Source organism: Sapajus apella, unplaced genomic scaffold (assembly GCF_009761245.1).
Source record: "Sapajus apella isolate SASKATOON/1434 unplaced genomic scaffold, GSC_monkey_1.0 scaffold62, whole genome shotgun sequence".
Classification (NCBI taxonomy): domain Eukaryota; kingdom Metazoa; phylum Chordata; class Mammalia; order Primates; family Cebidae; genus Sapajus; species Sapajus apella.
The window spans coordinates 14,403,650-14,414,988 of NW_022437002.1; the positions used below are offsets into that span (position 1 = coordinate 14,403,650).

Genomic DNA, 11,339 nt, shown 5'->3' on the forward strand with positions numbered 1-11,339 from the left:
TGTGCAGTGGCATGATCATGGCTCACTGTAGCCTCAAACTCCTGGGCTCTAGGGTTCCTCTCACCCCAACCTCCCAAGTAGCTCGGACTGTAGCTGGGACTGCAGCTACTTAGGAGGCTTAGGGGTGGGAGGAACCCTACAGCAAACCACCATACCCCCTATTTTTATTTTAATTTTTTGTAGAGATGGGGTCTCGCTATGATGCCCAGGCTAGCCCAAACTCTTGGCCTCAAGCAGTCCTCTCACCTCAGCCTCCCAAAGTGCTGAGATTACAGATGTGAGTCACTGTACCCAGCTGGCATTATTATTAATGGATGTAAAATACACTGTTTTTCTCTATTGTATTTCTTCATTCAATATTTGTTGAATATTTATTGAGTGCCTGTCATGTACCTGGCTCTATGATTTGTATTTTAAATAATACTGCCATCAACATCTTTGCGCATAAAGCTTTCCCCCCCCCATACGTAAGATTATTCCCTTGATAGTGGGATGCCTGGGTCAGAGGAAATCGACATTTTTAAGACTAGATAAAAAATGACCATAGGCCAGGCATGGTGGCTCAAGCCTGTAATCCCTGCACTTTGGGAGGCTGAGGTGGGTGGATTGCCTGAGGTGAGGAGTTCGAGACCACCCTAACCAATATGGTGAAGCCCATCTCTACTAAAAATACAAAAAATTAGCCAGGTGCGGTGGCGGGCGCCTATTGTCCCAGCTATTCAGGAGACTGAGGCAGAAGAATTGCTTGAACCCAGAAGGTGGAGATCACAGTGAGTCGAGACCGCACCACTGCACCCCAGCCTAGGGGACGAAGTGACCCTCCGTCTCAAAAAAAAAAAAAAAAAAAAAAGACTGTATTATTTTCCCAAAGCGGGTACTGATTTCCATCCAGAACTTTCGCGATTAATGCTCGAGCCTGTCTGTCTGCCCCTCCTGGGCAGACCCCTGTCCCTTCTTCAAAGAGTCATTTGACTTCTCAGTTGTCACCTTTACACCCCTGTGCTTTCCCCACAGGTGGCGTAGGCGTCATGTGCCCGCTGACAGAACAAGGCAAGCAGTTGGCCATTCAGGTGTCCAACATCCTAGGCATGGACTTCTGTGGCATTGATCTGCTTATCATGGACGATGGCTCCTTTGTGGTGTGTGAGGCAAACGCTAATGTCGGCTTCCTCGCCTTTGACCAGGCGTGCAACTTAGATGTGGGTGGGATCATTGCAGACTATACCATGTCCTTGCTGCCAAATAGGCAGACTGGGAAGATGGCTGTCCTCCCAGGACTGTCGAGTCCGAGGGAAAAGACCGAGCCAGATGGCTGTGCTTCAGCTCAGGGAGTTGCAGAGAGTGTCTATACCATCAACAGTGGGTCTACCTCTAGTGAAAGTGAGCCTGAACTGGGAGAGATCCGGGATTCCTCAGCAAGCACAATGGGGGCCCCACCCTCCATGCTGCCCGAACCTGGCTACAACATTAACAACAGGATTGCTTCTGAATTAAAACTTAAGTGAATTCCTGCTTTTTGGCAGCATTTAAACCAAATCCTACTGCTTCCCTAGTAGTTTTGAGTGAATAAAATCTGGACTAATGTGATTTCATTTGCACAGAAACTAGAAATCCCATCTGGGCACTCAGCATTTTTTCTAATGATGATTTAAGCAAATGGCCTAGCTTTGTGGTTTTTACAAAGACAAATATAAAAACAGTCACCAAGAACAACGTCCCAACTGATCAATAGGAGACTGATGTCTGCCGTGAGCACGTGGCTATTACGGCTGACTTTAAGGCACTGACTGCTGCTGCTGCTTCTGACTCTTAGCAGTAGAATCCATTAACTCCAAATGGCTCTTGGAAATATGTACTCAAAAGCAACCACGGGATGGAAGCATGTGCAGACAAGGTGGAATGTGACTGCAGTAATACATTCTTCACTAAGTGTGTATGTGATGCTTGGAAAATACACAGTTCAAACACTATTAGAGAATCGATATCTGCTCCCCATCAATCACCATCTTGACCCTATTTCTCTGACACTCAGGATATGGTGTTTTAGGGAGCTTCCTCATTAGCATTTTCAATGAAGCACTTTGTAGAAAGTGAGATTGAACATTCTTTGACTTCACAGGTTGGCAAATGTCCTGCTTTGTAACTGGGCCTTTCTACAAATTGCTTTGCCACCCTGAATTTATAGACCCTGCTTCAACTAATGTCAGCTCCAGCAGCTTCTTGCACCTTTGCTGCCTTTGGCCTCAGCTGGAAATGCACTTCAATGAGCTAGTGGCCACACACTTTATTTCTTAAGCGTGCACTAGAATCTAACACCATGGACTTTCTTTCTCAATGGACTCTGTTCACTTGTCATCCAGAAGCCAGTGGGTTTTAACCATAGAAAGCAACTTGGAGATCATCTTTTTTCCCCTCCTTGCCTGAAACTTTGTGTACTGCTTAGCTGTAGGAGGTTTCCTTGTATGAGTGGGTGTATGAGCAGATAGGAGCCATTGGATCACTCCAATCCCCTTGAAATTCTACTTTTATCTAGGATCCAGACACCTGTCCTTGCCCACTTTTCCAAACTGGGAAGATTCAGATATCAGGAATTACTCATTGCACATTTTGAGGGGGCTAATGTAGACATGACACCAAGTGCTTTTCATTTTAATTAAGCAGTAGATGAGATCTTTCCCGTGGGAGAAATCACAGAGATGGAGTTTTCCATTTCTGCTTATATGAAGTATGACTGAATGCGAGCAAAGCTACCTTTTTAACCAAATACACTAGAACATATGCACTCAAGAGTTAGCATAATTGGAGTTACTTCCATGATGTTGCATGCGCCAAGAACACTTAGGGTTCCTCTTTGGGATTACCTTTGAAACCATGCAAGTCAAGAAGCCTCACAACTTTATAGTCAGACCTTGTGTTTTATCCATCCCAACCCTTCCTCCTGCCCACCCAGGTAATCCTGAGCTTCATCATCCATTTTATTTAGCAGACTTATTTTCTAATGCTCCTTAGCTGTTAAAAAAGATAATTCCTCAAGAAATAGATCTACCCTTAAAGGACAAAGATTTACAACACTGAAGACCCTTACAAGTTCACAGTTTCTAAAGAGGGTTCTAGAAATGTTCTATGTAAGGTCAGCTTCACTGGAACAAACATACATCTTCCCAAGGTAACTACTTCGAAGGCAACACTATCCATTAGGGTGCAGATATTACTGTACTTATTCTGCCATAAATGTAAAATGTGTATAAAGTTAAGCTATTGTATTTTTTCATAACACATTTAAATAGAAATTGGCTTTTAAAGTATTGTAGTTAAAACCAGGTCCCACCAAGTAATAGTTGTACAATTGACAAATGTTCAGTGCCATGTAATGGAGATGTCACACTACACAGTTGTAGTTTAAATGCAGTCCAACATAAGGTGCATGCCACTGACTGTAATCCTAGTAATGTGTCTTGTACAGTTGAAAAATGATAATACTTCACCTTTATATAGGTTATGACATATACCTTATCTTTACCACTCAGGGTGGCTTTAAAAGACGGACAGCTTTAGGTTTGTTCTCACTGGAATTGGTTACACTTTCTGTGCAAACTTCTGAATCAAGTGATGACCGTCTGGAAGCTGCATTCCCTCATTTCCACTGTTTGGTGTGAATCTGTTCTCCCCACTTTATCCAAAAAGGATGCTAGCAGGACCCCAGCCTGAGCAGAGCAGCTAGAGAGCTTCCAGATTCCTTTGCCAAAGGAGGCCCATTTTCCAGCTGTGAGTGACATCTGTAGTCATTGGCTTCATTGCCTGGCATCAGCCCTGTCTAAAAGTGGCGAAAGCCGGATCACAGCTGGACAACAACCAGCCCCAGGACAGGATTTCCCATACCACATTGGCTGTGGGCTCTGCGAGCCTCAGCCAGGTAGCCAGGCTATACTTGTCACAGCTGGCCACAGGCCTGCTGAAGGAACATGGGGTACAGAGCCAGAGCCTGGTTCTGGCTCTCCACTTGAACAGCTGACCTTGTGCAATCACAGGAACTCTGTGTCTCCATGTTTCATTCAGATAGAGAAAATGCCTCATTTACCTCTTTGAGGCTGCAGTAATTAAGTAAGAGACTGGTGCATGTAAGTTAATAGTAGTAGAACACTTCCCACATCTGATTTTATAACAGTTTCCCATCACTCCTTAAGAAAGGAAAAGGCCATGAATTCTTGGCATTAGCACACTAAACAGTGGTAGGGGCCCTGAGAAAGGAATGCAGCTTCTCGGAGACCTCACTTCCAGCCAGGGAAACTTAAGACCTGAAAGGAATAAGGCACTTTGTGTATTCAAACAGCCTTCTGGATTTATCGTATATAACCTGAAACTCTCTACTCTTGTAAACCAACTAACGAAGTCTTCCTTATGTAACATAGATTGCGGTGTCTGTATATGGTCTTCCATTATCTGGTGGTTGCATCTTGAAACTGGTAAAAACTTGAATGCCAATAGCTCAGTCACTCAGAATATACATGATTCTGCACTTGGGAAAAATGTCTTCATGCTGTTTTTCTGATCGGGTATGGGGTTGTCAGAATGAGGATTTGGCGCTTTAGGTCTTTAGGATCTCAGAAACAATATAAGTGGATTATAAGCCACTAGTGTCACAATTGCAGGCTCATGGCTTCGAGCTAAAAGGAGATTCCATGACCATGGGGACCAGGAGAGGAGGAAAGGGAAAGGTCTGGAACGGTTTTGTGAAAGAAACAAAAAATTGGGATCATTTGGAATTCTAGAAGGAAGAAGGAGAAAATGGCTCTTCTTTGGGCTGTTTTAATGACAGAATCATGAATATGTATTGATTAGGTAGATGTCTTTGAGCTATTCTGTATAAAGATAATGAGATGCATGGATTTCCATCCACCCTGGAGAAGTGGGAGAGACGTGCTTCCTCCCTTCTTTAAATCCTGAGGAATGCTGGTCTTGAGAACACTGAATACAAATCTGGGAAAGATGTAAGCAGCTAGCTGAGGGGTTTGAGAACCACCCAAATAAAAGTTGACCTCCCCAGAGGCTAATGAACCAAAATACTATGTGCAGGCATAGCCTGGAGCCACAGCTTTAGCAGGTCAGTTTAAGGAGTCAGATCGGAGAGTAAATCCAACATTAGTCTAGGCACTACAGCTTAATATTTTCCTCTGCAACTGGAATTAAGCCTGTTTGCCATTAGTCTGAGTGGAGGTCTTGGGAAGGGCGCTGATAATAGTCATATTTGTCACTGTCCCTAAAGTGAATGTTCGTAGATCTGGGACTATTTTTGACTCTACCTCTGAGACTCAAGATCAGTACAGATTGTTACTTTAAAATGTTACCTGCAAGACCATCCTTCTCAGGGATATGCTGTTTTAATCCTTTCTTAAATCTAAATCATGCCTCCATTCCAAGTCTATGGCTAGACTCTGCAGCCCTCCCTCCTAAAACCAGAGGGCTGAATGTGAAAACTTTCTTCTGTTGAGCCTTTCCATTTCCTTCTCCAGGTACGGTTCTTGTGCCAGTATGCACTATCCCAAGCCCTGCGCTGGCATTCCAACCTGGTTTGGTAATTTCGCTGTGAGGTTTATGTTCTCTGGAGCTCCAGGGCAACACTAAGAAAGTCGCTTATGAGGCCCTTTTGAGGCCATGGAAATAGCATTTTGGAGGCCAGTCTAGTCCCCTATTTTATAAATAGGGAATCTTAGTTCCAGAGGCCATGGTCCCTTGCCAGTCAACAGCGAGGCTGGACTTCAGTGACCTGATTCCTCATCCAGTTTGGCATCCTGCTGGAGGTAGCTCCATCCCTCCCTAGAATCTAGCACATGCTGTCATCCTGGGCCTACCCCCTGCCTCTTCCGCTTATGATGAGCCTCTGTTCTGGATCAACACGGTGTTGATGCGCCAGCCATCAAGGGTTTAGCACTTGGATGGCTTCTAGGTGAGAGCTGCAAAGGCATGTATATTTCCATGATGCAAGCTGGCTCATGGCCTGCGCCGTCTTTAGAACAGCCAAGATCATTTAACTCTACCCCACACTTTCAGTGGTGGGATGTGAGGAAGAAAGCCCATGCCAAGCTAACTGAAAGCTTATTTGGCTCCAGTTCGGCTGATGTTCCCTCACTGCGGAATGTCCTGGATCCCAGGGGTTTGCAGCTCCTAAACCTATTGCATTAGGCACACCCGAGAAGAAACTCTGTTTGATGCACATGCTCCAGTTTCAATCAGCAACAAGGTCCAAAGTTTCCTCCCACTTTCTGTTCCACAGTGTGTCCCCCTTGCAACCAGACATTAGGCACAGATTCATCCCTGTTGTAACCCAAATGTCAGCTGAGGACTCCCTGCCTCTTGAGATCCAGAAAGGTCTGATAACTGGGCTCTGATCCTGAACCTCTAGATTTCTGTGATTTCTAAGAGACATATTTTTGCAGCCACTGCTGACTCCACACTTCTGCTACCTCATTTTAAACAATGCATCAGCTGAGACATGAAGCTCAGTTCCCTTTCCCATTTCCACATAGCAAAATTCAAGTGAGTGAGTGTATGTGCCTGTGTGTGTCTCAGTGATGTGGGAAGGAATGGCAGATGCTACAACAGTGCAGACTCCGCACCCCATTCGTAGAATGTTCTTTTTATATTAATATGGAAGAATTCCCACTCACCTTCCACTCCACATGGTCCCCATCTCCTGTCCTTGGGATAAACCAGATCCATTTGTATTCTCACGTACAGCAGGATGGATAGCCATTCCTTTTCTTAATTTGATTTCTGCCAACACCCTTACCATCACAACTTCACCTTTTACCATGGGTGGCTTTTTAAAAGCGTTTTCCTGAACAAAGACAGTTCCCTCCTCAAAGGGAATTTGAGTGCCATCTCTTAAGGTGATGCATCTTTTATTCCCACGACACAAGCCAGGCATCACAACAACCACATTCACCACTCATCAGGGGCACGCCTTTCAGAAGGCAGCATGGACTAATGTGAATGGTACTAGTTTGAGTCAATCCAGTTCAAATCCAGGTAACTTAAAGCTTGTGTGACCCAGGGGCACTTTACTTCAACTTGTTAAACCTTAATTTTGTCACCTACAAATGTGATAAATAAACACACACTGGAATGTGTAGCACTTAACCGCATGCCTGGCTTTCCATAGGTTCCTTTCCTTTTGCTTCCCCCACTGTGAGCAACACAAGCATCGCCTTCTTGAGATCGTGGCTCAGTGCCAAGGGATAAAAGCTGGCAGACAGCAGCTTTACAGCTGGGAAAAAGAGCTGTTGGGGATGGGGCTGGCGGCAGCTCAAGCATGCTGTGGTTCAGGCATAATGACTGGAAGGTCCCATCCATCTTTAAGATTCTATGATGCTATGTGCAAGGTAGAGCGAACATATTTGGCTAAGAAAAATCCTGGAGGAAAGACTGCCTCAGACAACGGGGAGGCTGGAAAGCCGACCTGGAAAGCAGCCTGACCTTGGTTGATTTAGCACCTGGGTTTTTTGGCTCTTCCTGTATTAGGTTTGCTGGCTTCGCATCAAATGGAAGGAGGAGGTGCCAGGGAAGTGAATTAAACCTGTCAAATGGAGGGTGAGGGGACTGCAGAAGGCTGGGGGTTGGGGGGCTGTGTGGGAAACTCTGATAGTCCGACAGCACCATCTGGACTTGGCAGGGATGACAGCCCTGAGATCAGATGAAACTAACTAATAAAGCAGCTAAAATTCTGCTGTCCTGGGCCTGTCTGGAGTGGGACTCCCATAATCTCCTGTTTAGAAGAACACTGATCTCCTCTAAGGGGAAAGCTGGAGCCCTTAATCATTCTGCAGAGATGATAAAGGTCACTGTGGAGGAAGGCCTAGGCAGGTGCCTGGTTTGCTTAGTCTCCCCCTTGTCCCACGTTCCAGTGGTGTGCTGAAGTGGTTTGCACTGACCCATGAGAGTGGATTGTTAAATTTTCAGGAATTTTGTAAGCTGGTTGGTGAACACAGCTACAGTGACCACACAGTGACCATTAGAGGTTATATTAACCTACAATTAAGTATATTAAAAAAGGTAATACATACTCAAAACTCATCACTTCCTAATTAGTTTACTGTTACCTGTGTACTTGAGGATACTGACATCATTGTATTTGTATGGTGTGCTACAATATAATGGCGTACTAGTGCACATCTTTTCCCAACCTGACCATTCAGTGACATCACATCGGTAGCTGGAGAATCAGACCTATTAAGAGTATTTACACTACAGAGATTGGCAAACACTCTACATCAAGACCCCCTCCCACAGAGCTGGTTGTTAAACATGTGTCAGCACACCACTGCCACTGGGCGACAGAAGAAATTGACACACATAAGCATTGAAACATCTTAGTTCCAAGGAGGTAGCATTTGTGTCGTATTTCTCGGAAGCAAGTGTCCTAGTGTAATGTGCACAACTGGCATGAAGTTTAGCACCCAAAAGACTGCTTCTCTGCTTGTTTTAATTTCTGTGGTTTTTAACCCTTGAGAAATCTGCTTACTTTGCTACTCAACTTATTGGAGTGATTTGTAAAGTTCACTCTCACCTGTGGGCAGTAGTTCAGCTAAATTCCCTCCAGAAAAGTGGACTGTAGATTTTCCTGCCTAACTGGCAAAACCAAAATGTGCTGAAAAGAATACATCTTAACTAGGCAGCACCAAAGTAGCTCATTTCCAAGTGGTTTATACGGCAATAACAGTGTTAACTTCTCCAACAGAGAAGAAATCATTTATAAATGATTGTTTTGCTGTTTTTGCTTTTTATTAAAATTATTACTGTGGAACAGAATGCTTTGTTTGCGTTTGTCCCAAAAATTCTGTGCCTTTTGGTGGTTCTTGTAAAGTAAGAATCACACGCTGAATCTACATTTTATTATTTTCATATCATAAAATGAGGAAAAGCCTTCATAGAAGAAACTTCACCCTATTCACTCACACACCAGCTGCATTCTGAAAAACTATAATTTTCCTTTCAAACGCAGAGTGTCGTCTGAATTGTAATACTGCCAACTCTCAACTGTCAAGATGATGGAGGAAAATACTAATGCAGATGGCATGAGCTTGTCACAGGCCTGCTCAGCGTGCTCTCCTGGGCTGACATTTGAATTAAGATTCAAATAGCACGTGAGAGCCGAAAGCTGTTTAAAATGGCTGTGTGGTGCAGTAAGGGGTCTCAGGGGATTGAAAGAATCTGTACTCACCAGAAGAACTCTGACAGGTCAGGCAGGGCCCTCAGGACTTGTGTTTGTCTGACATTTCAAGAGGCTTCCTGGGAGAAGCAGTGATAAGACCTTGGGGGGCTAACGGTCAACACAAGGCCCAAGACCCTTGAACTAAGGCTGTTCCCCAGCTTCTGAGTCCAAACTGGGGTCAGAGCATCAGAGGGACAGTGCCTGATTGCTGCAGCCAATGATGATTTGGGGTATGACAGTAGGTATCATTCACATTGTCCTGGAACCCAAACACTGGGGGATGTGACCTATGTTTCTTTCTTCTTACATGAAAATCATCAAACTACACAAAAGTTGACAGAATAGTAAACTCCCAGAAAAGACGTTTCCATTTGCCTTTACCACACATAATAAGATTAGCAATAATCCCCTGATACCATCTAATTCCCAGTCCATATTCAAATTTCCCCCATTGTCTCAGAGAGAACTGCATTTAGCTCCATGGTAGACCAGCATATTTGGTGGGACAGGAAGTACCTTGGAAAGGGTGCTGATGGCTTCCCTACCCTCTTGATGGCAGCTTTGACAGAAACCATGCTGCAGGGGCATGGGTGGAGAGATGTTCAGGCTGGCTGCAGATACATTCCCAAGTTGTAGGATCTTGGGATTTCCTCTCCTCAAAGAATAGGCCTGTGACACTTCCCCTTCTACTTCCCAGAGTCACATGGTCTCCCTCTGGGACCCTCTCAGCTTCCTGCTGCTGGCATCCTCCTGTCTATCACGCTGGTACGTGCTGCTTTTCCTGCAGCTACTTCTTTCACTAATGGCACTTCTTAAATCTGGGGAGAGGCTTCTCTCAAAGATTATCGCTCTTCCACCAGCCTTAGGTCTACTGTACTCTCAATGAATCACAGCTCTTTAGAGGTCCCCAAGGGCCCAAGCATCTTCTTTTATTAGAAAAGCCTGGCTGAAATTCTCATGAGATAGGTCAGGGAACCTTGGAGTAGCAGCACTTGTGTCACATCTAAAGGCACTCCTCTGACTAAAGAGAAGTGGCAGCTGAGGACACTGCCTGACCCAGGATTTTCTTTTGCTCTAAAAGACATTATTAAGATATTTGGTCTGTACTGTATTGGCTGATAGTATCATATCAATGTCAATTTCCTGATTTTGGTGATTGCTCTAATAATACATAAGAATGTGTCCTTGTTTTTAGAAAATACACATTAAATATTGAGGGATAGAGGGACATCATGTCTGCAATTTACTTTCAAATGGATCAGAAGATAATGGGTTTCTAGAAAGAGAAAATAAAGCAAATGCGGTAAGATGTTAACATTGGGAAGATGTTGGTGAAAGGTCTTATAGGAATTATTTGCATGAGTAGTCTGAGTAAGTCTGAAATGACATCAGCCTCCTGTGCTGGATTCACCTCTTCTCCATTAAATGTTGTTTCCTCTGGCATTTCCTTAGGCTTTCTTCTATTCCTTAGCTGTGTTTCATCCCTATGTGATCTCCATTTCCTTGGTAATAATTGCCATGTACATGATACTTTCAAATTTATCTCTGAACCCAGGCTTCTTTTCTGTTTTGTTTTGTTTTGGGTTTTTTTTTTTTTTTTTTGAGACAGAGTCTTACTCTGTTGCCCAGACTGGAGTGCCGTGGTGCAATCTCAGCTCATTGTAGCCTCTACCTCCCAGGTTCAAGCAATTCTCCACCTTTAGCCTCCCAAGTAGCTGGGATTATAGGTGCACACCACCACACCCAGCTGATTGTTTTGTCTTTATAGTCGAGACCGGGTTTCACGCTGTTGGCCAGAGTGCTCTTAAACTCCTAGCCTCAGGTGATCATCTGCACTCCTTAACCTCCCAAAGTGTTGGATTACAGGTGTGAACCACCATGCCTGGCCCAGGCTTCTTGTCTTTTTTTTTTTTTCTTTCTTTCTTTTTTTTGAGACAGAGTTCGCTCTTGTTGCCCAGGCTGGAGTGCAATGGTGTGATCTCAGCTCACTGCGACCTCCACCTCCTGGGTTCAAGTGATTCTCCTGCCTCAGCCTCCCAAGTAGCTGGGATATCAGGCATGTGCCACCATGCCCAGCTAATTTTGTATTTTTAATAGAGATGGGGTTTCACCATGTTGGTCAGGCTGGTCT

General features: G+C 44.4%; 1 protein-coding gene across 1 annotated transcript in view; it reads left to right on the forward strand.

The window, feature by feature from the left end:
* RIMKLA (ribosomal modification protein rimK like family member A) overlaps positions 1 to 10,431 on the forward strand; it is a 43,974-nt gene extending 33,543 nt beyond the window's left edge. Inside the window, exon 5 of the mRNA XM_032247162.1 lies at positions 1,015 to 10,431. Coding sequence (XP_032103053.1) covers positions 1,015 to 1,505 — 491 coding nt within the window. The 3' untranslated portion in view covers positions 1,506 to 10,431. The remainder of the gene's footprint in view (positions 1 to 1,014) is intronic.
* The last annotated feature ends 908 nt before the right edge of the window (positions 10,432 to 11,339 follow it).